General features: G+C 37.6%; 1 protein-coding gene across 1 annotated transcript in view; it reads left to right on the top strand.

The window, feature by feature from the left end:
* The window catches only part of LOC124587131 (collagen alpha chain CG42342), a 610,604-nt gene that overhangs the window by 495,406 nt on the left and 87,441 nt on the right, over positions 1–27,757 (top strand). Inside the window, exons 20-21 of the mRNA XM_047131431.1 lie at positions 6,947–7,000; positions 7,366–7,392. Coding sequence (XP_046987387.1) covers positions 6,947–7,000; positions 7,366–7,392 — 81 coding nt within the window. The remainder of the gene's footprint in view (positions 1–6,946; positions 7,001–7,365; positions 7,393–27,757) is intronic.

Raw genomic sequence — 27,757 nt, 5'->3', positions numbered from 1 at the left:
CAACAAAATGTCACATTTTCTCTCAATAGGCTTCTTTTTCTGCTGCATTAACTAAATTTTGTAAGGGTGCTAATGGAGATTGTACAAGAGAATTTGATATACTGAAGTATATCTTACGTCCAGTTTTTGAGAATGGCAAAGAACTGACTTCACTGGATTAGCAAACACTCTGCCATTAACCATTGTAAACTTTTGCACAGATCAGCCAGTACGAGGGCATCCAGAACTTTTAATGTTCACTGTTGAACCCATTTCTTTGAACATAACACATCTGCAAACTGTTGATTCATCTGGTGCTTCATTGTTTCTTATACTCATGGGAAGATATCTTATATTCAGTGTATGACTTTCTTTCAATGATACAGATATTGACTGAATCTAGAAGCATTGGTTTCCCGAAAAGAGACACTCTACCAGAGTACTTTTGCTAGGGTTTGTTAGTGTCATCAAGACCCAAGGGGTATTCATTCTGAGCATGCTACCAGTGGAAGGTGTGTTGCATGAACACTGAATTTAAGGGATGCATGACAAATTTAGTGATGTACCTCCAACCAGTATGCATGGAGTGACATGTGCTATCTTTATCAAACTGTTAATGATTCTGTCTTTCATAAAACATCTAATTTACAGATGATGCCTATTTTTCATGGTCTGGTTATTTTAACAGCCGGAAAAGTCACATTTTGTACCACCAACAATGGTTTATTCTCATAATGAGGGCTAGAATGGCCAGTAATCATCTATGACATTATTCTGCCAGCACCTTAAATTGGAATTACTTACCATTAGTTGCTGTGTACTATGCACACTGAGGTACAAAGCACAGTACTGCTTGCTGCATACAGTGACCTCTCATTCCAGCATGATTGAAACTCCACATATTTTAGTGTTATCATGCATACACAGTTAACTGTCGACAATGCAGTTCATGCAGGAGTTATTGCATAGTTTCCTCAAATCTACAAAATCTAACATCTCATGATTGCTTGAACCAAACATGTGTATTGTGATGTGAAACAGAATGCTGTAGTGCTTCACAGAATAGGATGGTTATTAGTGGAAAGATACAAAGTATGTGATAATGCTTAGGCTATAGTGTTTCAACATCCCCAATGTCTGTAATAGTACGCAGTTATTATTCATTCTCAAAATATTATAGGTATATTATGAGCACAACCCTTAAGTGATGAGCTAAAAGTAATATGTGTGATCTATCGTTCTTTAATAAAATGAAATGATTGTGTGGCATTGATAGCTGGGAGTCCGCACCCAGGGAATTTCAGCACTGAGTTGCAAGTCACTTCAGTTGACCCCACATTGAGTGACTTGCATGGTACTGATGATGAAATGATGATGAGGACAGCACAACACCCAGTCCATGAGTGGAGAAAATTTCTGACCTGGCTGGGAATTGAACCTGGGCCCACCACGTGGCAGTCAGATGAGCTGACCACTAAGCTAAGGCGACAGACCTTCTTTAAAGTTTGTTGATGATGACCTGAAACACCCTGCATTTCTTCCAATCGACATGACAATAAATGACTTGATAAAACTCACCATTCATCTCGCTAAGTATTCTTTGTTTTTCTCTTTACTTCCTACCTCTCTCAAATCACAAAACTAATGCTGTGTTTTAAGAAATCATATTAATATCTTTAATTGTCATCTTCTTGTTGAGTCTACATTAGTGTGACTCTTATATGGTACTTTTAAAAGAAATCATACTTTTTTTGGGTTGCCCACCAATTTTGTTAAATTCTGTCTAAAAATAATCTGTGTGAAATATGAGGTCAGGAGAAAAAGGGGAAGGGGTGTCTGTAGTTCTTACAAATCTGACAATTCATAAAAAATGGCAACCATCAACTTTGTGAACTATTACTTGTTCATGACAAATTTATTATTTAATTAATGTAAACACAATATTTACTTCAGTCTTCTTACATTAATTGATTGCCATTTCATAGATCATAATGCTCACATGATGTGACGAGTCATTGAACCAAGAAGGGTAGAGATGGGCAGAACAAGCCAATATGTTCCTTCTTTTGGCACAACCGCATTGCACTATTCATCTCTCACTTTAGAGAAAAGGCAACAGATGTAGCAAGTACAATGTCTTCATCTTCAATTCGTTAATGAGAGATGATTTATTTGCCTTAATACTGCTCACATAAAACAACTAGAAGCAAACAGCACCTGCCAAACAACCTTTTACAGTTATGTTTTACAATTTACAATATTTAATTTAAATGTCTGACAGACTGCCATCCTAGTTGATGAAAAGTGACAATTTATTGGGAAATCTGCTAATTCTGACACAAGAACTGAGAAATGGCATAACACAAATAGAAGTTTTATATCATAAAATAGATGCAACTACTAAGATTTTGTATTTGAATATGATCCTTTATATTTGATATGAATCTTTATATTTGAATATGAAATTTTAAAATTAACTGTGAACTTTTTTTGGCAAAGCACAATCTTTTGGTTTTTTGCTGTGTGTTCTAGAGACAATCCATCAGTCAAAGTGAATCGAGAAAGATAATTATTATTTGAAAATGTTTGAGGCCATGATGAATCTGAATTATCACAAGAAGAGAATGAAATTTGTGATATATGATTTTCCTTGAAGATGGTCTGTGCCACCTCTGCAACCCGAAGAGTAGTATTTAGTTTTCACCTTTGTTTCAAAATGTGTTAATATCATGTCAATCATGATATTTCTAGTGCAGCTTCAAAAACTGAAAAGACATTTATAGCACTTGGCTTCTAAATCAATCATCTTTGCATCATTTGAATACTATTCACCCCATATTACACAAAAATTCTTTATTCTGCAATGGAACCACTCTAGGGATCAGCATAAAGAAAAAAAATTAAACTTGAGAAGTAAGAGCCATTCCAGTCTGCAAGATTTCCTCTTTTCATGTTTGCTTTTTCTAAGTGTTGCATGTTCTTTCCAGCATTTGCGTTTGCATGAAATTACTTTCTGGTGTAGTAACAGGCTGCCATAAGGTCTACTGTCATCACGTACCATTTTCTGTGAATTTTGTGACCATTGCAAATAGCACTTGAACAGTCAGTAGAGCACTATCTGTGAAGTCAAGCACAGCAGCCAATAATAGCAGCAGTTTATGTTTCTATACAGCATTTAGTTTAGGATTTTTTCTCATGTGCTTTTGTCAAGAAGCCAATAGAATTTTTGTAACTAACAGTACTGACTTATGTTTAACTACTTTCTCTATGTCTTCACACATTTTTTGAGCAGTATGTCACATGAGCTGACTTTTTAGCATAATAGTAACCAGAAACAGCATCACTTAGGCCACAGATAGTGACTGTTTGGGCTAGTGTTATCATTGTTGTATAGACAAATATAGATTGCAGGTAGATAGGGACTACACCTGTTGCATAGAGATGCAGAGCAATTAGCCAGTATCCGGAAACAATTGGCAGCTGCATTGATCAATGTTGACAGGCTTCAGGCTGCTGCCCAGGTATGGTGTTGAGATGTCTAAGACAAAAACTTTTGCACCACTGGCATGTGAAGCATCAGCCAGGGTTCCTGATGTTTCAGCACCTCCCAGTACCCATAATGTGATCAGTATACATCCACCTGAGTGTCAATGAAAGACAGTGTCATGGTCATATATTTCTGGATGGAAGGCAATAATGGGTACTAGCTGGAAGGCTGTCCCCTTCTGTCTTAAAAGCAAGTTTGAGGTCTTCCCCAGTGCTAAAAGTACATCTAGTGTGCAGAGAATGTTTCACCTTTTGGAATAACGGACAATATTCCTGAAAGGTCAGGATAAGTGCAGAGGGTAGGCTTTGGGTTCTTGGGAGCTCTAGTGTTAGGCACATGACAGAGCCCATTAGGCAAATAGCAGTAATGTCAAGAAGGAAGGCTAGTTTCCAATCTGTTTGACTGCCAGATGTTTCATCTGAGATGTGGAGGAGGTTTTGTTGGCTGTTATTGGGCACACTCTGTGCAATCTGCTGCAAATCATGGCTCATGTTGGCCTGCATGACATCTGCCACATAGGTTTACAGCTATCTGGCTGCATTGGTAAAGACAGCTAGCCTTGCATGCAGAATGGATGTTGAGCTGACATTTGCAGCATTGTTCCAAGAACCATTTGTGGTCTTCTGGTTTGGAGCCAAGTGCAAGGTTTAAACCAAAGGCTCAGACAGTTCTTTGGTAAGCTTGGATGTGAACTTCTCAACCTTCAGTATTAGGTGGAGAATTTAAGATACCTCTTAATAAATTAGCTGTATTGGATGTGAATTTCTCAATCTCCATTATCGGATGGAGAATTATAAGATCCCTCTTAATAGATCGGGTGTGTGTGGGTTCAGGTTTATGGCTTCTAGTGTCAGGTGAAGAATTAGAGGAACTCTCCTAATAGACTGGATATGTGCGATGCAGATTTTTCAGCTTCCATTATGGGGTTGAGAATTGTAGGGCCCCTCATAATGGATTAGGTGTGCACTATGCATGAAGTGGCTACGAGGATAGCACAGCTGGTGTTTCAAGTACATATGGGTTTTTTGAGTAGAGAAATCCCTCAATGGACAGAATGATCACTCCCTGATTTCAGAAAAGGAAGTACTTTTTTAAGTTTTTTTATTTTTTGAGTTACATGTCTTGTGATTGGTTAGATGTAATTTGCCACAAATTCCTCTGTTGTGACAAACTCTTTGTTTCAGAGTAACACTCACACTTTGCATCTTCAGTTATATGTTGTATGTGTTTCAGCCTCTACAGTTTCCTCTATTGCCATGGAAGCCATTCCATGATGTCTTAACACATTTTCTATCATCCCATCACTTCTTCGTGTCAATGTTTTCCACATCTCCCATTCTTAACTGATTTGGCAGAGTACCATCTCATTTATTGCATAGCAGTTCATCCAATTTTCAATATAATTCTATAGCACCACAGTTCAACTGTTTAAATTCTCATCTTTTCCAGTTTTCTAACATTCCACAATTCATTGCCATACAATGGTATTCACTAAATGCATATTTTTCAGAAATTTCTACTAAAATTAAGGACTATGTTTGATAGTTGCAGATTTCTATTGGCCAGGGATGCCTTCTTTGGCTGTGCTAGACTGCTCTTCATAGCTGAAGGAATGGTCTTTGCCTTGTTTGGTGCAGATTCTCCCTTAGTAACTCATTGTTTAAATTGTTGTTTGGTCTCAGAGGTATAGTAATGTATCCATTTTTCATCCACAGTGATGAAATGATGCTTAAAGTCCTGCGGATTCTTCCTGAACAGCTGCAAACCATCCTTGCAACATTTCACATGATTCCATTTTTGGTCAAGCATGAGCAATCGTGGAACCCATCTTGCGGATAGCTTTCTCATGTCCAAATGTTTATGCAAAATATTATGTACCCATTCATTCAAGATGACCGAGCGAGGTGGTGCAGTGGTTAGCACACTGGACTCGCATTCGGGAGGATGACGGTTCAATCCCATCTCCAGCCATCCTGATTTAGGTTTTCCGTGATTTCCCTGAATCATTTCAGGTAAATGCCGGGATGGTTCCTTTGAAAGGGCACGGCCGATTTCCTCCCCAATCCTTCCCTAACCCGAGCTTGCGCTCCGTCTCTAATGACCTCGTTGTCGACGGGACATTAAACACTAACCACCACCACCACCACTACGACCACTACCACATCATTCAAGATGCCCATAGTACTAGCAATCTCATGCACCTTAACTCTTCTGATTTCTGGAGTTGTAATCTCCACAGGGCATCCAGAACATTCAGCATCACTTGTGCCCATATGGCCATTGAAAAAATTTTGAAACCACTTAAAAACTGTTGTAACCAAAAGTACAGAGCCACCGTAATGTTTATTAAGCTTCTCTTTAACTCCTGAGGTGTTTTGCCTTTCATAAAGTAATGTTTAATCGCCACACGAAATTCTTTTTCGTCCATTTTTTGACAATCACTCGACTTCCTTGATTCACATGAATGCCAAACACAAACAAATAGACCAATATGGCTGAAACTTGGTGTGCATTCTTTCCAGAGATGCTACTAACTAAACATAACCTTGATACGTGCCCGTGGTGCCATCTCTCGGACTTTGCATGGACTTTTCAAACGCCCCTTCATACAATAGTAAGTTATGGTTCTTCATGCATTTCCCTTGTCTAATAACTTCTTTATTCTGTTGTTATACTATCCTACCAATGCATTTAGTACTCTGACTCAACAAACTTTGCATAGAACCATCCAACTGACACAAATAAGTTACTTTTTTCAGCCTCATTCCACACCGAGCTCCAACATCATCCAAAAATGGTACAACTGAGCAGTTAATGTATAATTTGTTCTGAGGAACAGTAACATGCTAATCCTTCTTGTAGCTCTAATTTCTTTGCGTCAAATGTTCATTACACACCATCAATATGGAAAATATTCATTTTTCCATTCCCATGTCTTTGAAAATGAAAATCATTGACTTTCTTGATGAAGTTATTCATTGCAAAGATCTTATCAATTCACACTGACACATGAACTGGAACTGGATAGCTTTCTCATCAACCATTTGAGGTACAGAACCTCTTGTATGAGCTATTTTATGCTTTATGTGCTAACAGAAACAGCCACTTTAGACAAGCAGAGGTGTTCGCTATTATTTCCCAGATTAAAATACACTGTTCAGAGGTAAAGTACTTAATCCCTGCTGAATCAAAATGCAGTGTACTTATACATGTACTCTAAGTTCTCTGCAAGTGATTGGTCTTCCTATTAAATTTCCTTGATAATGTTTTATTTGGATTCCAGGATATTTAGGTAACTGATTAGGACTGTTGTGGTTCCAGCTAAAATAATGTGTAGTGTTGTTTTATGCTAAAACTGTTTCAAGTGCACTTAAAGCATTTTTTGTTTAAACTCATTTAAATGTGATGCTTCTGTTACAGGGAGCTCAGGGTGAGCCAGGGAGCAAGGGAGAGAGAGGTGATCCAGGATTGCCCGTATGTACATTCTTATTTCATGATTGATGTTTCATATTCACCTATTAATCTCATTCCCTTAACACTCTCACAAATAATTCAGCCATGGTTTCTTCAGTGAATCAAACTACAAGCATGTATTAATCACTGACATTTACTTTAACAATGTTACAATAAATGACACTTATAATGTTTCACATAAAAAGCAAATAAAATATTAATATTCCAAATGCATAATTGAACAACAGATTAATTTTTTCTGTGTTTGGACTCATTTTATTGGCAGAACAACAAAAATTATATTTTTTTAATGAAATGGCTATACCATCTCCCTTCACATAATTTGGCTGTCTATAACATTAACATATTTTTCCATTGTATTTTAGGGTACTGATGGAATTCCTGGTGCAGAGGTACCCCAGCTTTAAGTAATTCTTGCTTTGTGTAGCATTCAGTTGCATGTTATCTTGCAACAGCTTGGTGCTTTTTGAAATGCATGAGTAGTTTATGATTTTTGGAATGTGTGCACATTTATTTATTTCAGAGTGATGCATCTATGTTTGTAGATTAATGGCAAAGCATGGGTGCATAATCTTATCATAAACTGCAACAAAAAAGAAACAAATTCACAATCTGACATAATTTAATGAGCCACAGTAACTTATGTAAATTGTACTTTAATGGCATAATCTGTGCACATAGAGCTAACCTATTGGTGTGTGCCTAACTTTATTTAATCTGAGTAACCAAATGTAAGATTTTTCGTAAGTTATAAGTTTTCCATAAGTGAGAATGAAGCTTTTTTTTTTTTGTGGAAAGCCCAGGTGCTGTGAGCCTTTAGCTTTAAGAATAAATTCTTTTTGTGGTGACTAAAGGAAGAAGAAAAGATTTTTAAAATGGTAGAAGGACCCAAGAGGTGACACTAATACACATGCGATGAGAGAAATATTGACACAAAAAGATCCAAATTTGGCCATAGAAATGTGGTCAAGACAACTTATCATTGTACTAAGGAGGTGATAAGTATTGAGCTGGTACATTGTTGCTCAGCTCTTTAACTGCCTTTGTTCTTTCATTCATCATATTTCATAGATATGTATTGAATTGAAAATTAAATTGAGAAAACTTATAGAATGACTGGCTACTACCAACTTTCATAAGGTGTAATTTCTAGTACTACTCATAGAAGCACTTGAAGTAGAAAATAATAATAACAGCTTTTTCAACTAAAGGTTCATTCTTAAGGGAGGAAAGAGGGGCTGGTTCAGGAAAGTTGGAAGAGACTCCCAGACAATAGGTTGATAGGGACTCACTAATTCTGAGATCATTGGAGAAATGCAAAGGTGGATGAATGGCCATTAGGGAGAGTAGGGGACAAAGAGAGTACATTGGTAAGCACTTTACCAGCTTCATATTGGAGATTACAAAAGGGACATACCGGTATGAAATTGATTTATTCACCTCATTCTTATAATTTTCAAATCATTTGATTTATTGTTCATATTATATGTTAAGCCTTACAACAAAACATTTTTATAAGAGTAAGAAAAGGTTTTACACATGTTATTGTGATACAACTACTCAATACTTACTAATTACAGTTTTCAGTCTGCAAAAGATACACAAAATTATATACCGTTCCCTTGCTTCAGCTATAAAATTGTCATGCATGGCTTCTTCAATGTAATAATGGTACTTTTATTATAAAATAATTAAAGACCAAACTTTTAAGTGAACCAATCTCCCTGTTGAATATATTTCTGCCTTTTAGTTTATTGTAAATTTGTAATCCCATATACTCTGCTCTTGGGGCATACAGTTTTAAATGCTGTGTGGGAAGATTAAAATTATTTCTACACTAAGTGCTGTAATTGTGCTGGAAATAAAAACTTTCAAATGTCTTTTGCTTTTTGTATATGAAAATCGAAACCTTATAAATGTACATTGTGGAAGTGGGTAACATTAGTATGATTGGATTTCCTGATTCTTAGAAGATCAAAGGAACAATCTGTTTTACATACTAAAAATATTCAACAGCCTAGCAAATAAGTGTTCCTTTGTTTCTTTATTTAAAACAACTGGTTTCAACACACTTTGCTGTTATCTTCAGGTCTTTAAAAAATCTTTTCATTAATGTCCTGATTTTTATCCACATATCAGCTTGGCATGATGTCCAACATAAAATGAACACATTTCACAACAAAAAGATTTTTTAAGACCTGAAGATGGCAGCAAAGTCTGTCAAAACTGGTTGTCTTGACATAGGCTGCTGAATATTTTTAGTAGTATTATTATATTTTTTAACAGTGGATGACGCATTACCCTTTGTTTGCTGAGCTGTAACACTAGTATCCTCAATACATTTATTGAATTCCCACAAAAGATTATGCCATAAGGAATAACTGACACAAAGTAACAGTGACACATGATCATTTTGCTATTTATTTTTGTGACATCTGACAACATGATCATTATAAATACAGTGACTCTTTGATCTTCATAAAGAAACAAATACATAATACATCAGCATGAAAAAGTGCAACAGAAGTGTGGTAAAAGGAATTTTATGCATTAATACCAATTATGGCAACACTGCATCGCGGTGTAACTTGCTCGCCAGGTTTCGAGAGGGTGCGTTTCTGGATGAGGTATCGAATATATTGCTTCCCCCTACTTATACCTCCCGAGGAGATCACGAATGTAAAATTAGAGAGATTAGAGCGCGCACGGAGGCTTTCAGACAGTCGTTCTTCCCGCGAACCATACGCGACTGGAATAGGAAAGGGAGGTAATGAAAGTGACACGTAAAGTGCCCTCCGGCACACACCGTTGGGTGGCTTGCGGAGTATCAATGTAGAATGTAGAATGAATGGTGTGCTAAAGTGAACATCAAGTTCATAAATAGTAATTCACCCTGGTGGCATCATGATTATTTTTTTAAGAAACATGTAGATCTGTTAAACACAATAAACTTGAAAAATGAAATCATTTATTTACTAAATAATGAAATTAAAGCTCTTAATACGGCAATAGTTGCCTTGAAAGAAGGAAAACACATTACTGAAAATGACTTTTTAATAGTTAGTCATTCAATGCTAAAAAATATCATGAGTCCAAATTGTGAAGTTGATGTGCAGCCAGGCATAATAACACATCAAGTAAATAAACTGGAACATTTCAAGAATGTTTTGCATGCAAAATAGAAGTCAAAATCCATAATCAAGAGTGAAAACTACAAAAGTGTTTTTATATAGATGAGCATGACTTCCCTTCAACAAAAACTATTCATCTGTGTTCAGGAATTATAATAACCAGCACATTGCACAGGAGATTAGTGAGTGATAAGTACATCAACAAAATAAACTATAGCACCTGTGATCAGTGTAATGGTCTGGATTAGGTGCAATATTTGTAGATTCAAACAAGTTTATTAGTGAGGATTGTATGGGGCAGGACCTCTGACATCAATATAGTTTAAGATCTGTAACTTCTAGCAAAAAACTGGAAAATTACACAAAGCAAGGGAAACTAGTATGTACCAAGGGAGAAGATAAACTGAAAAACACAGATGACCTAAAGGTAATGTATCCACAGGATAAAATCACAAAAATTGATGAGCTGCAAAGTATTCTTTCAGAGGGAAAAACATATCAATGTCATATGACAAAACAAACACTGACTTATGAAAGATTTTATCACAGTTTTAAGTAAAACAAAAAACTTTGTGGCAGCTAGCAACTTTTGTAGGAGAAACATATTTCAGTGAGGTTCCTGCATATTGGGTTACAACTTGTTAGAATGTAAAGAATGAGATGATTTTAATTACTAAACAAAGAATTATATTTGAAAGTTGTTGTGTGTATCTGTAATGATGGAATCTCAATATATATAGAATTCCAGGTAGTGATGCAACCAAAATTATTTTTAGAAGTGCTGCAGTATCTCCTACATTAAATCACAAAGAAACATGGAAACAAATTGTAAATGCTGCTAATGGTAGCATAGATGCGGCAGTGAAATGAGTACGTTAACTATATTTATTGATTTAATTCAAGAACCTGGCTTTAGAATAATTTCAATGATTTCACCAGGATAAATGAGCAAATAGTGTCATGCATTGACATTTTTTAACAAATTATAGATTTAACAACACAGCCAAACTCAGTTTAAACTTAGAAATCTCAGATCACTTCACTTTTCTTATTGAATTACTAAAAATGTATGAAGAAAATGGAAGGAAATATTTCATGGAAATACAGTTCAGTGAAGAAGAGATAAATTTGTTCAGTTGCAGATTAAGTGCAACATGACATCTTATGTTAAAATAATGTTGATACATTTTTAAACAGATTTTTACATGTTTTTGATGAAAAATTTCCACCGTTAGTCTAAAGAAAAAAGCAACAGATAAACTAAATTGGATTATTGCTTGCATTAAAATATGTAGTTATAGAAACAAGCAGCTTTATACTGAACTGAAACTCAGTAATAGTGCTGAGTTCATTACCAATGTCAAAGCATATAAGAAGAGAGTTTAAGAAGATTTTAAAGGCAGCTAATGACATTTCAAACACCAAAAGCATAGAAATAAATCAAGGGAAGTATGAGCAGTTGTCATATGTGAACTTGGAATCAAACCTAACAACTGAGAATTTTCTAAAAGAAAGAAAAAGTTATTGTAAAACCTGCTCAAATAACAGAAAATTTTAATGCTCTTCATAGCTGTATTAAAATCTGCTGGTGATGTAGACTCCTATCACGACAAGGTGATTTATTTGGTGCACGCCAGAGTAAGTCTGAGAGTCTAATTAAATTTCACAAAGTAACACCAAAATATGTAGAGAAAACTACATTAATCCAAAAAATAAAATGATATAGGATGAGATGGAATACCTGCCAAAGTTGGTAAAACAGCTTTAAAAATAATAGAACATCTACTGTCGAAAATAAATAATTAATTATTTGAAGGACACCACTTTCTGCATTTTCTGAAACATGTAGAAGTGAAACCACCATTTAAAAAAAATATCCAAATAAGATATGGGAAATTACCACACAATTTCCCTTAGTTTCATGTTTTCTATATTATTTGAAATGATTGTTGCCATTCAAAATTCTGTCAAAACTTTGGCTCCGAAAACACAAAAGTACAATTTATGCCAACAGTGAATTCATGAATAAAGTTACATGAAATTTGGAAATGTAACAAAATAAATTCTATTCCATGGGAAAAATGGAGAAGAAGGGCTGCTAACAAAGGTCAAGTTTAGAAGGTAACCGACTGTGTTTCCTCTGAGCAGTGAGCGGTTATCTTTCATCATTTTAGTGCTCGCGTTACTGTATTTATATACTTCACTGTCAGATTAAAAAAAAAAGGTCACTCTTTGAGTTTCATTTCAATCATGTGTCCTGTGAATTGGAGAAAGGAGGAGGTAGATAGGAAATGTGTACAAACTTCTCAGATGATGGTTTAATTCTTCATTTATATATAATTATGTAGGCTTCCACAGGCAGAACCAATTGATATAAAAGTTTTCTGAATATTGTACGAAAACTTTTTTGTCTGCTTCTATATATAAACTCTGCATAGCACTATAGCACTGTAAAGTGCATGGCAGAAAGTAGAGCCTTCTTAGCATGGTACCACATGTTATGCTTCCCATTCCAGTTGCGTATAGTGTGTAGGAAGAATGACTGGTTAAATGCCTCTACAAGTGCTGCAATTAGTCTAATTTTGTTTTCTCATACACTATGAGAGGAATTTGTAGTGGAATGAAGAGTAACTCTAGATTGAAACAATGAAAAATTCAGGATGGACTGTAACATTATGAAAAGGAAAGTTGCTACTCACATAGAGCAGAGATGCTGAGGTGTGACAGGCACAACAAAATGATTCTCACAATTAAAGCTTTCGGCCATTAAAACACACACACACACACACACACACACACACACACACACACACACACAATATCTCTAGATTCCTCACATAATATTGGTTTTTGTAATTTTGTAAGTAACAGACAGTGCTTTGTTGTGTGTCATTTATTATCTGTGAAAAGTCTGTCAGAGCTATGATGGACAGTCAAGCAAAGAATTAGTTGAAAGCCTTGAGTTAATGAAAATTCCTTTTATGTTTGGATTCAAAATACACATCTCTGAACCAAGAAACCCACAATTTTTGGAAGGAAATTGATTTACATGTACTTGTGAAACAAAACGTAGATCGCACTACATGCTGAGTTAGCTTGTTTGAAAGTACCCTGCACTGCATGGCTCTAAGGCTGAACATGTCCAATGCAGTCCAAGTTCAAGGACTAAAAGCTGAAAACCACAGGAGCAAACATCAAAAAATATGTAAAAAGCAAATGCTATTACTATGAGGAAGATTTTATAAATGAGGGAGACAAGTAGCAAATATTAAAATTTTTGGAAGATATAATCTCTGTAGATACATGTGCTTTCTGTTTGAATGGAGATACATGTTTTTCTATATATAGGTATACTTATAAACTACAGAAACAAATACTGAAAAATATGTAAAAAGAAAATGCCATTACGATATATATATGTCTGCTTGTGTCTGTGTATGTGCGGATGGAAATGTGTGTGTGTATACCTGTCCTTTTTTTCCCCCTAAGGTAAGTCTTTCCACTCCTGGGATTGGAATGACTCCTTACCCTCTCTCTTAAAACCCACATCCTTTCGTCTTTCCCTCTCCTTCCCTCTTTCCTGATGAAGCAACCATTTGTTGCGAAAGCTCGAATTTTGTGTGTATGTTTGTGTTTGTTTGTGTGTCTATCGACCTGCCAGCACTTTCGTTTGGTAAGTCACATCATCTTTGTTTTTAGATATATTTTTCCCACGTGGAATGTTTCCCTCTATTATATATATTGTTTTTATATATGTCTTTGTAGGCACAGAGCTGTATTCATTTATGAATCACCAAATTTTCACTCAAATAGATCTTTATGATATATTATGTGGCAATAAAGATTTTATTCTATTCTTGAGGTTGCCATTCATATCATCTGCAAGATCATTAATATGATGATGATGATGATGTCCTCCTCACCGACAGCAACTCTGTCAGTCGTTTAGTCCGTATTGTGGTGGGCTTGGATGTGGCTTGCAAAACCGAGCTTTGCTTTGAAGATCTGGTTGCACAAAGTGCAATACAGTTCCCCAGTGGTGTTAAACATATAGATGTAATTAGGCTTGGGCTTAGATTTGCGGGGCTTTCGTTTATCGTCCAGGTTCTTTAGGCAGATATGCTCGAATTGTGTTATTAATATACACCATCATTGTATCATTAATATACAATACCTACAACAAGGATTCCGAAACACTTCTGTGAGACATGCTAGAAGTTAGTTCTAATTCTGTCAGTGACTTTCTGTCTGAGGTAATGCATTGCATCATGCCTATCAAGGGGCCTTCAGCCAAGTCACAAAGCTTATTTGAAATCTTGTGTAATCATACTTTTGTTAATATACATCAGTATGGTAATGAGTCAAATATTTTGCAATAGTCTTGAAATATATAGATTATTTCCTTTATCCATAGCTTTGAGGATGTCATGTGAGAAACGCACAAGTTTTGTTTCATGTGATCAGTGTTTTTGGAATCATTATGATTGGCATGGGGGATGTTGTTCTGTTTGAAATACCTCATTATTTTGGAACTCAGAGTGTATTCTAGGATTCTTCAACAGATGGACATCACTGAGATTTGATGATAGTATCGTAGGTCACTTCAGTTACCCACCTTGAGACAGGTGTGACGTGTGCATTTTCTCAATCACTGGTCACAGTTTTATGTTCAAGGGATCTGCAGTATATTATGATTAAATTGGAGCCAACTAAGATAAAAATTCTATATAGAATTTCACATGTATCCCATCTGGCCAAGGAGTCTTTTTTAATATTAATGATTTAAGCTGTTGCTGCTACTGACACTATATCATTCAATTCATCTGTACAGTAAATAAATTCAATAATTAAATTAGGGAATTATTCTTATGTTTTCTGTGTAAATGAACATTTGAAAATGGAGTTCAGCATTTCTGCATTTGCTTTGATACATTCAGTTTCACTTCCTGTGCCATCCATGGGTGTCTCACCACAATGCCACTGACAGTCTTCACAAATGACCAAATTTTCTTTGGATTTTCTGAGAATTATCAGACGACTATGATATGCTAGTCATTGAAGGATTCATGCAATGGCCTCTTGACAGCCAAATATGATCCATTCAGCATTTGCCTTTCTGTGGACCTATGATTTGTTTTATACCCATTTTGAAAAAGTTGCTGTTCCTTTAAAAGTTTTGTAAAAGTGGCAGTATACCTCGGAGAGTTCCCACTTCATGAACTGTTCTACTAGGTACACTCCTGGAAATGGAAAAAAGAACACATTGACACCGGTGTGTCAGACCCACCATACTTGCTCCGGACACTGCGAGAGGGCTGTACAAGCAATGATCACACGCACGGCACAGCGGACACACCAGGAACCGCGGTGTTGGTCGTCGAATGGCGCTAGCTGCGCAGCATTTGTGCACCGCCGCCGTCAGTGTCAGCCAGTTTGCCGTGGCATACGGAGCTCCATCGCAGTCTTTAACACTGGTAGCATGCCGCGACAGCGTGGACGTGAACCGTATGTGCAGTTGACGGACTTTGAGCGAGGGCGTATAGTGGGCATGCGGGAGGCCGGGTGGACGTACCGCCGAATTGCTCAACATGTGAGGCGTGAGGTCTCCACAGTACATCGATGTTGTCGCCAGTGGTCGGCAGAAGGTGCACGTGCCCGTCGACCTGGGACCGGACTGCAGCGACGCATGGATGCACGCCAAGACCATAGGATCCTACGCAGTGCCGTAGGGGACCGCACCGCCACTTCCCAGCAAATTAGGGACACTGTTGCTCCTGGGGTATCGGCGAGGACCATTCGCAACCGTCTCCATGAAGCTGGGCTACGGTCCCGCACACCGTTAGGCCGTCTTCCGCTCATGCCCCAACATCGTGCAGCCCGCCTCCAGTGGTGTCGCGACAGGCGTGAATGGAGGGACGAATGGAGACGTGTCATCTTCAGCGATGAGAGTCGCTTCTGCCTTGGTGCCAATGATGGTTGTATGTGTGTTTGGCGCCGTGCAGGTGAGCGCCACAATCAGGACTGCATACGACCGTGGCACACAGGGCCAACACCCGGCATCATGGTGTGGCGAGCGATCTCCTACACTGGCCGTACACCACTGGTGATCGTCGAGGGGACACTGAATAGTGCACGGTACATCCAAACCGTCATCGAACCCATCGTTCTACCATTCCTAGACCGGCAAGGGAACTTGCTGTTCCAACAGGACAATGCACGTCCGCATGTATCCCGTGCCACCCAACGTGCTCTAGAAGGTGTAAGTCAACTACCCTGGCCAGCAAGATCTCCGGATCTGTCCCCCATTGAGCATGTTTGGGACTGGATGAAGCGTCGTCTCACGCGGTCTGCACGTCCAGCACGAACGCTGGTCCAACTGAGGCGCCAGGTGGAAATGGCATGGCAAGCCGTTCCACAGGACTACATCCAGCATCTCTACGATCGTCTCCATGGGAGAATAGCAGCCTGCATTGCTGCGAAAGGTGGATATACACTGTACTAGTGCCGACATTGTGCATGCTCTGTTGCCTGTGTCTATGTGCCTGTGGTTCTGTCAGTGTGATCATGTGATGTATCTGACCCCAGGAATGTGTCAATAAAGTTCCCCCTTCCTGGGACAATGAATTCACGGTGTTCTTATTTCAATTTCCAGGAGTGTATATATCTGCCCAGTGTATGGTCATTTAGGTCAGCTATTCACTGAAACGTGAGCTACAGTTCTTTTTTTATTTATTTACATTTTCTTTGGGTTGAACCATCACAATAATGGTTTCTGCAAATGTCAGACGTAACAGTATGGCAATTATTTACACTTACAAAATATGTTATATACTGCAGTTGTTGGATTTCTATTTTATTCATTTTTTTACATTACAGTTGAAATGCTACTGGTTCATGTTACAAACATTGTCTTAAAATTCATTAATGAATATAAACATTTTTCTATCATAAATGATTTTAAATTTGTGTTAAATCATTCCATATATTTTCTATTCTTAGAGACTTTGGTAATTTTTAAAACCAATTCAAACCATTGGTGTATGTGCTTCTTTCTGTCTTTTTGTAATGTTGTTCTTTCCAGAAACAGTTACATTTTCTCTTGATGTTGATGTTGTGATCATGTATATCACTTCCATTGATTGACTCATAAAAATGTAACTAATTTAAAAATGTCCAGAGAATATACTGTTAGGTATTTGTCCTTTTACTCAAAGGCATATATTTTGAACTCCTCTTTATCTAACTTACTAAATGTGAACAATGTAGGAAAAAACAGATTGCTACTTACTCTAAAGAAGACATGTCAGGTTGCAGACAGGCACAATTAAAAGATACACACATATAGCTTTTGGCCACAGTAATAAAGACAAACACACACACACACACACACACACACACACACACACACACACACACGTGTGCGCGCTCGCTCAAACACACTTCGTGCACACACGACCACCATATCCGGCACCTCGGGCCAGAAGATGCTGGAGTTGGTGGTCATGTATATGTGTGTGTGTGTGTGTGTGTGTGTGTGTGTGTGTGTGTGTGTGTGTGTGTGTGTGTGTACCTGGAGTTTCCAATACTAAATATGAAGTCTTTAGTGATGTTTCACAGGACATCTTTACACACCTGACTCTTAAAAGGTTGTAATTTTTCCAGTCGACTTTCTGATGATTTAAGTCTTTGCCAGCGTTGTTTTCAGGTATGCCTGGGGATGAACAAATATCTAATAAAATCAATATCTAATAAAAATTCATGCCCATCCTTGACACTGAGTCTTACTCAAACTATCTCACTTACAGCTTCAGTTTCTGTCCTAATGGATTTGAGTTGTGTATCTACTGTGACAAATACTACATCACCTCCATTTTTCAGTAGCCCACACTTTCAATATACACTTAGATTTTGCCCACAAATATCACTGCTGACAGTTTTTGGTGTTCCTTATATTATATGAGCTCCAGTGCATTTTAAGACTGCTTTAAACTCTGGCACTTTATTATTAATACTTTGGCAGTTGATCACTAAGATGATAAATGCTTTGTCTGTGGGGGCCAGCCATAAAATTTTGGGGTCTCCAGTATCACTCATTATTTGGAGTAAATGGAGAGTCTCCTAAATTAAATAAAAAAAGAAGCCCTGCATTGTTCTCCAAACACTTTCAGCCACCTGGTGAGCAGCTTCTGGTATGTAGTGCACCTCTAATCCCTTTATAGGGACCCTACAATTCTCAACCACATGAAACTAGTTCAGGAAGTCACAGCCCACACTGTCACAGAACCTTAAAGTATCTGGTTCAAGACATCTACTGACCTCAGAACCTGAAGGCCTCAATCTATTCTGGGGCAGTGCAATAAACTGTAATATTCATTGAATCTCGATGAGCAAAGCAGGTCATCTCAACCTTCTCCATCAGTCAGTGACATGATCCAGAGTATGACCTCTGACTGCAGTGGTTTATGGTAACAAAATATGTTGTGAAATTAATCATCAGATGAAACTAATTTGTTACCATCCAACCACTGGAGAGTTAGCACACAATCTTATATTAGTTTAGTGACCTGACTTCTGATCTAGAGGTCTGGTTGTGCACTGTTGCATTTTCCCATTACGAAAGCATTTAATGATTATGTGGGAGGTGTAAGGAAACAGACAGTGGGTGATGTACAGAAACATGAATAACATAAGTGATTAAACAAAAAGTAAGTAAAGGTTATGATCCCTCAGGATATTAATACAGACTATGCACACTATTAAATTTCACTGTCAGTTTGTTCACAGATGACATAAATTTACTTAGAATGGTGACCCTACACATGATAATATTACACAAAGTGCTACAAATAAACTTAGAAATAGTTGTCCTGTCAGAGCAAGTGGAGCATATGCAGGCAACGCCTACTGTGTGCTTAAGGCATTGTGCAGTGCTTCAGATCATTAATTTGAACAAAAACCTAACATTTAACCAGTTCTCTCAAGTCTCTTAACAGGAACCGATTTTTTAAATCCTAGTTCAGTAACAAATTTCTGTACTGGCACCCAGTAAATACACACTCCCAAAGTTGCAAACACTTGTACTAAAATGATTATATTTCTGAACTATCTGCATACTGTGCCATCACTTAAACACCTGGTCACACCAGACCTTACTACCTTACTCTTCCAAGAACAGTACCAAAAGACCCTTCTATCACTTCTGATTGCACTTTCTTCAATTCTCTTCCATTCTAGTCATGTCTACTCTTATGTTCTAGGGGACTATTCAGTTTTACTTACAAAATTCTCAACACATTCCATTAACACACTGATTAATCTGTACTTATAATAAAACTGCAAAACCATCTTGCCTATCAGTTTGTCTGTTTCAACAAGCTAATTGCCAAAGCTACTAGACCAATTTTCATGGGATTTTCACAGGTAACTTGAGGTAGCTTGGGGCAATATATAGGCATCATTTCATTAAAATCAGATCACAGAAATAAAAGCTACCGTTATTTAAAGTTTTATCTAGAAGCATAATGTTTGTCTGTTTGAACACACTAACCTACAAAACTGCAAGGAGAATTTTCTTGGGGTTTTCTCAAATAACTTAAGCTTAGCCTGGAGTAATGTATAGGCATTATTTCATCAAAATTGGATCACAGAAAAAATATAATGTAAAGATTTAGGAGCTGCTCAACATAGTTCTTCAAATATTTACCTTAGTGATGGCAATATACACCAAAGAACAGGTAGACAGCATTGTTAGTTTCATAATACACTGGAGAACCAATTCATGATGCTGTTAGTTTGTTTACCTTAGTGACAGAGGTATTTTTAGAAGTTAACATCAGCAACACAATTAAGTGCTGCTATCTAACCTTTACAAATACAAACTAACATTGAATTTACTTGGCTAGGATACATAGATTTACTGATAGCACTTACTGTAAGCAGATTCACATATTTACAATACATGTGTCTCTCACATCTGCACAACATCCTCGACTTCCTACAGACTGGAAATAGACCTGTGTGATAACTTTGATATCTTAAAAAAAAAAATATTGGGCAATTCTCTCTTTTTCATAGACCTTCTAAAACTAAACCACCCAAACAGACCATGAAGGCCCAATGGTACTGATCTTCCACCATGTCATCCTCAGCCCACAGGCATGACTGGATATGGATATGGAGGGCCATGTGATCAGCACACCACTCTCCTGGCTGTATGTTAGTTTACGAGACTGGAGTCACTACTTCTCAATCAAGTAGCTCCTCAGTTTGCCTCACAAGGGCTCAGTGCACCCCACTTGCCAACAGCACTCAGCAGACTGAACGGTCACCCATTCAATTGCTAGCCCAGCCCAACAGTACTTAACTTTGGTGATCTGATGGGAACCAGTGTTACCACTGCAGCCAGACTGGTGGCTACAGACCATCTCCCTCCTTTTATTCTTAAATGTAAATTTTTAACTACTATTTCCGTACATATATTTAGTACTTTATTGTATATATCAAAATATATTCACTGCCCCCCCCCCCTCCCCCCCCATGAACCATGGACCTTGCCGTTGGTCGGGAGGCTTGAGTGCATCAGCAATACAGATAGCCATACCGTAGGTGCAACCACAACGGAGAGGCCAGACAAACATGTGTTTCCTGAAGAGGGGCAGCAGCCTTTTCAGTAGTTGCAGGGGCAACAGTCTGGATGATTGACTGATCTGGCCTTGTAACACTAACCAAAATGACTTCGCTGTGCTGGTACTGCGAACGGCTGAAAGCAAGGGGAAACTACAGTCGTAATTTTTCCCGAGGGCGTGCAGCTTTACTGTATGGTTAAATGATGATAGTGTCCTCTTGGGTAAAATTTTCCGGAGGAAAAGTAGTCCCCCATTTGGATCTCCAGGCGGGGACTAATCAGGAGGACTTTGTTATCAGGATAAAGAAAACTGGCATTCTACAGGTCAGAGCATGGAAAGTCAGATCCCTTAATCGGGCAGGTAGGTTAGAAAATTTAAAAAGTGAAATGGATTGGTTAAAGTCAGATATACTGGGAATTAGTGAAGTTCGGTGGCAGGAGGAACAAGACTTCTGATCAGGTGAATACAGGGTTATAAATACAAAATCAAATAGGGGTAATGCAGCAGTAGATTTAATAATGAATAAAAAAATAAGAGTGCGGGTAAGCTATTACAAACAGCATAGTGAATGCATTATTGTGGCCGACATAGATACGAAGCCCACGTCTACCACAGTAGTACAAGTTTATATGCCGACTGGCTTCACACATGATGACAAGATTGATGAAATGTATGATGAGATAAAAGAAATTATTCAGATAGTGAAGGGAGACAAAAATTTAATAGTTATGGGTGACTGGAATTTCATAGGAAGAGGAATAGAAGAAAATGTGGTAGGTGAATGTGGAATGGGGGTAGGGAATGAAAGAGGAAGCTGCCTGGTAGAATTTTGCACAGAGCATAACTTAATCATAGCTAACACTTGGTTCAAGAATCATGAAAGAAGGTTGTATACATGGAAGAAGCCTGGAGATAGTGGAAGGTATCAGATAGATTATATAATGGTAAGACAAAGATTTAGGAACCAGGTTTTAAATTGTAAAAAATTTCCAGGGACAGATGTGGACTCTGACCACAATCTATTGGTTATGAACTGTAGATTAAAACTGTAGATACTGCAAAAAGGTGGGAATTTAAGGAAATGGGACCTGGATAAACTGACAGAACCAGAGGTTGTAGAGAGTTTCAGGGAGAGCATTAGGGAACGATTGACAAAAATGGGGGAAAGAAATACAGTAGAAGAAGAATGGGTAACTTTGAAAGATGAAATAGTGAAGGCAGCAGAGTATTAAGTGCGTAAAAAGATGAGGGCCAGTAGAAATCCTTGGGTAACAGAAGAGATACTGAATTTAATTGATGAAAGGAGAAAATACAAAAATTCAGTAAATGAAGCAGGCAAAAAGGAATACAAACGTCTCAAAAATGAGATCGACAGGAAGTGCAAAATGGCTAAGCAGGGATAGCTAGAGGACAAATGTAAGGATGTAGAGGCATATATCACTAGGGGTAAGATAGATACTGCCTACAGGAAAATTAAAGAGACCTTTGGAGAAAAGAGAACCACTTGCATGAATATCAAGATCTCAGATGGAAACCCAGTTCTAAGCAAAGTAGGGAAAGCAGAAAGGTGGAAGGAGTATGTGGAGGGTCTATACAAGGACGAGGTACTTGAGGACAACATTATGGAAATGGAAGAGGATGTAGATGAAGATGAAATGGGAGTTATGATACTGTGTGAAGAGTTTGACAGAGCACTGAAAGACCTAAGTCGAAACAAGGCCCGGGGGTAAACAACATCCCATTAGAACTACTTATAGCCTTGGGAGAGCCAGCCCTGACAAAACTCTACCATCTGGTAAGCAAGACATATGAGACAGGCGAATTACCCTCAGTCTTCAAACAAATGTAATAATTCCAATCCCAAAGAAAGCAGGTGTTGACAGATGTGAAAATTACTGAATTATCAGTTTAATAAGCCACGGCTGCAAAATATTGACGCACATTCTTTACAGACAAATGGAAAAACTGGTAGAAGCCGACCTCGGGGAAGATCAGTTTGGATTCCATAGAAATGTTGGAACACATGAGGCAATACTGACCCTACAGCTCATCTTAGAAAGTAGATTAAGTAAAGGCAAACCTACATTTCTAGCATGTGTAGACTTAGAGAAAGCTTTTGAAAATGTTGACTGGAATACTCTCTTTCAAATTCTGAAGGTTGCAGGGATAAGAAGCAGGGAGTTCAAGGCTATTTACAGTTTGTACAGAAACCAGATGCCAGTTATAAGAGTCGAGGGACATGAAAGGGAGCAGTGGTTGGGAAGGGAGTGAGACAGGGTTGTAGCCTATCCCAGAGGTTATTGAATCTGTGTATTTAGCAAGCAGTAAAGGAAACAAAAAAAACTTGGAATAGGAATTAAAATCCATGAAGAAGAAATAAAAACTTTAGGTTCATCAATGACATTGTAATTCTGTCAGAGACAGCAAAGGACCTGGAAGAGCAGTTGAATGGAATGGACAGTGTCTTGAAAGGAGGATGTAAGATGAACATCAACAAAAGAAAAACGAGGATAATGGAATGTAGTTGAATTTAATTGGGTGATGCTGGGGTTATTAGATTAGGAAATGAGACACTTAAAGTAGTAAATGAGTTTTGCTGTTTGGGGAGTAAAGTAACTGATGATGGTTGAAGTAGAGAGGATATAAAATGTAGACTGGCAATGGCAAGGAAAGCGTTTGTGAAAAAGAGAAATTTTTTAACTTCAGGTATATATTTAAGTGTCAGGAAGTCATTTCTGAAAGTATTTATATGGAATGTAGCCATGTATGTTTGTGAGAAGTGTGGCTATTTATTTATTAGTGCAATAGAGAGAACTTGTGGAAGCATTCCAGGAATCTTCACCGCAGTTGGATCGACAGGCAGGTGGCACAGAAGGATCCGGACCTCCAAACAGCTAGTCTGAGAAGAGTGGATATAGGTAATACTACTTTCATCTGGCAGTGTATTTGGGTCTGCAAAATATTGTCCAGTTATCTGTCCCAGGAATGTTAACGTTCTGCGTTAATGGGGAGTGACGACCGTCGGATCCCAAGTTTTTTTTCGGTGTTTCTTCTGTACTATTTTTCCTGCATCAAATTCCCATCAAATCTTAAACTATTCTTTTAATGAATTCTTAAACTGTCCTATATTTTTAGCATATAGAAAACCAAATATGAGAGAAAAATAATAGACTTAAGAGAATCACGTATAAGCAGTGAACCCTAGAAATGATATGAAATGAGTAGAATATAGTATTAATGGAAAAATAATATCATGGTACTATTCAAACAGAGTGTTTTATGTGTGTATGAAATATAGTATAAACTGACTAACTAAACAACTTTTTGATTGTAGTGTATAATTTTCTATTTTTATAGAACATTTTACACCTTTTATGATATGTGATGTAAAGGGGAGGGTTTGTATTGGTTTTGGAATGGGTGGATATTATAGATTAAAACATGATTTACACTAACAAATAAATCATGACTAACACAGAACACACACCACACCTTTCAAACGACCCTCACAAACAAGTGCAACTGATTATTCACCGTCCACAGGGGTTGCTAAGATTTTCTTCGGGGACTTCAAAGGTGAAGGTGAGAATGTCCATTATGTAGGAGGCATTTAACACCATACTTCCTCCAGCTTCTCATGCAAGTAATGGCGAAGTAGGCATCCTGGGGAAAGGGTGTGGGAAGGGTTTCCTGCCTTTGTGACTATCTTCTATCTCTTCTTCAATCTTAGCAACCATTTCTACTTTTTCCTTTCTTACTTCTCATCTATCGGACTGTGTTTCCCTATTTACATATTCATATACTTCTATTGCTGAAGTCCTTCTTATTTTCCATGGTTTCCAGTAACCTTCAACTTATTTCAAATAAGTAAGCTAAAGAATCAGGTTACACAGACACACTTACACATATACACAACGAAACACGAAGACATAAACAATGGAAGTACAGATAAAAATGATGTAAGAACCATCAAGTGTTGTAGGGGAAAAGAATGTGCGTATAGAAAAATATGCACATATGGCTGTTTGTTGTGATGTTTCTGCATCACCTAGTTAATTGAGAAAACTATCAAATAGATATTTATTAACATGTATACATAGGAAATATATGTATAAGAACAATGACAATTCTATATCACATATGTACATAAGGATATAAAAACTATGGTATTTCCACACCAGGGACACATAAGAAGGAAGTGTGAATCGTTCAGGAGAGCATAAGCCAAGGAGGAACTAATGAGCATAAGCCAAGGATGAACTAATGAGCATAAGCCAGCGAGAAACTAATTGTGACAATTTTTCAGGAATCTCAGCCAAATATTTGTTCTGGTGATTTGTAGGATAGTAGGACAAGTATAGCATAAGTAAATGTATCATATATATCAAATAATATATATGGGGTATATTTTTCCCTCTTCTCCTGCTGATGGATATTTCATAGGGTTTGTGGTGGGTCTTATACCAGCACTAGCAGGAAGTTGCGTCCTTGGCCGATATAACTGGGCAATATTTTGCCAGCCCTAATACACCACCAGATGAAAGTAGTATTACCTTTATCCTCTCTTCTCAGAGTAGTTGTTTGGTGGTCCGGATCCTTCCGAGCCACCCTCCTGTCGAGCCAACTGCAGTGAAGATTCCTGGAATGCTTCTGCAAGATCTCTCTACTGCACTACTAAATAAATAGCCACACTTCTCAAAAACAGGGGTTTATTTTGCCCAACATTTTCACTATTTCTTTTAACAACATAACAAATAATTGCTACGGTAATACCACTCTCTTGAGTACATTCAAAAATGTCCGTACATGCGTACTTTAGGACCTGAGAGAGCAAACAAAACACAGATAAAAAAACTACTGCTGTTCAAATGTTCATTACGCCCTTGTTGGTGCGTGATTTACTCCATGGCTTTCGTATTCAGGCCCTTGCTGCACATGGCCCAAATGACTTCCAGATAACCAGTGGTTGCAGTACCATTTTTACTGGCCCCCTTCTTGCTGGCTCCACCACTGCTCCACAATCACTGCATACAAGAAAGGAAAACAAGCAGTTTCCCTTTCCCACTACATTTATCCTTATGCAACTTACTCAACAAGCATCTCTTGTCAATGGCTTCCCAATGGTGTGCTGCGATGTTTACAAATATCCTGAAACACTACACATATGAGTATCAAAATCTACAACAGAATGCCAGTATGCATAAGAAATTTAGAAGACTAAAATAAATTTAAAGCAGAATTTGATAAATTTCCACTCAAGTGTTATTACTACTCATAACTGAGTATGTTAGTCAATATCATTTGTTGGATAATGTTTATATTATGGCAAAACTGAAAATACTGCCTTTGCACTTTAACATTTTTATTACATTTACTACATATTTCACAGACAACTGTCTGATGTAAAACCTTTACTGAATCATTGTCGTGTATAAAAGGATTTGCTGGGTAGGGGAGGAAAAACAGACTATTTTTATAAGAACAGGAGAATATACATGTATGTAAACTGGCATTACTATGTATTGTATGGTAGTACTATTTTATGAAACAATGGAAAATCCAGGATGGAATGTAACAATATTATGAAAAGGAGAGTTCCTACTCACCATGTAGCAGAGATGCTGAGTCGCAGATATGCACATCAAATAGACTGTCAGGTGTCAGTTACCTGAGTCTGCAGTCATGTGTGTGAGTTGTGTTTGCATGTGTGTGAGTTGTGTTTCCGTGAATGTGTGTATGTGTGTCTGTTGTCTGTTACTGATGAAGGCTTTACTGGCCAAAAGCTTTACTTTTGACAGTCTTTTCGTTGTGCCTATTTGTGACTCAGCATCTCTAATAGTATTATTTTATGTGTATATTTGTATTCCATGTCCATGCAATGGTTTCGCATGAAATTCTCACATATATCTGGATAACATCCGTACAATATTTATTGCCTGTGTATGAATGAATAAACACACTGAGAAAGATTTGGCAACAATCAGTCAGTTTAGGTTAACAAATTAATTCTGTTACCCCTGACTATTTGTTAATTATTTGCACATCCATCTCTGAAAGATACACTTTAAGTTTCATACTACTGAAAAAAATCAGAACCTCTAGTTTCCATACATAATTATTATCAGTGAGTAGTACTGAAACAGGTGATGCTTTGCATGACTTTTTATCAATATGTAACCAACATGAGTAGGGATAGGTACTATGTGATGTAGCAGACAGGAACAATATATACCTCTGAAGGTGTTCCTCTACTTCTTTCATACCAACCTCAGCCCCACTATATGACCTTTTGTAATGTACAGTGTGGACAAGGCCCATTAACTTCTGGAACTCATATACACATATGTACAATTAATGTGTCTACTGGTAGTTATGCATGTACGTCAACACAAATTTAGATGCTTGCAAATAATGCATGGGTTATAGAATGCCATAGAACTTGCATTTAGCTATGGCAATGTAGTATAGGACTCTTTGTTAAGATTCAGTTATTAGCTGTAGTACCGTGTGACACATGGAAGATGGATGGTTTGAAACTGTGTAGTACTGAGAGTGCTGTGGTGGGAGGAGATCACAGTGGGTATAGTTCTTCTACATACAACACACCATTTCAGTTACAACGGAGCAGTGGAGCACATAATATCATGTAATATTATTTGTTCACCTATGACAGTTTTATTAGAAGTGGTGAGACCTGTCACAGCTACACAGTGACAGTTCCATGTACAGTTCAATCTCAGTCAACAAGGAGTTGTTCCGATTGTTCTGAGTTGTAACACAATCCTTAGATGGGTGAAACACTTAAGATCAACTGTGAACATAATGGATAAGAAGTGTACAGACCTGTGATGCAGTGTAATGATGTAAGAAAATGTTGCAGGGGTAAGGGGACTGATAGTCAGAAGCCCAGGAGAGTCAGATAGATGTCATGCTAATGAACTATCAATCAATCATGAATTGGTTGGACAAATTTTGCAAATATTAAAATTTCATCTGTATCA

Source organism: Schistocerca americana, chromosome 1 (genome assembly GCF_021461395.2).
Source record: "Schistocerca americana isolate TAMUIC-IGC-003095 chromosome 1, iqSchAmer2.1, whole genome shotgun sequence".
Taxonomy (NCBI): domain Eukaryota; kingdom Metazoa; phylum Arthropoda; class Insecta; order Orthoptera; family Acrididae; genus Schistocerca; species Schistocerca americana.
The sequence above is the reverse complement of the archived record's forward strand: the minus strand, read 5'-3'. Positions and strand labels throughout refer to the sequence as shown.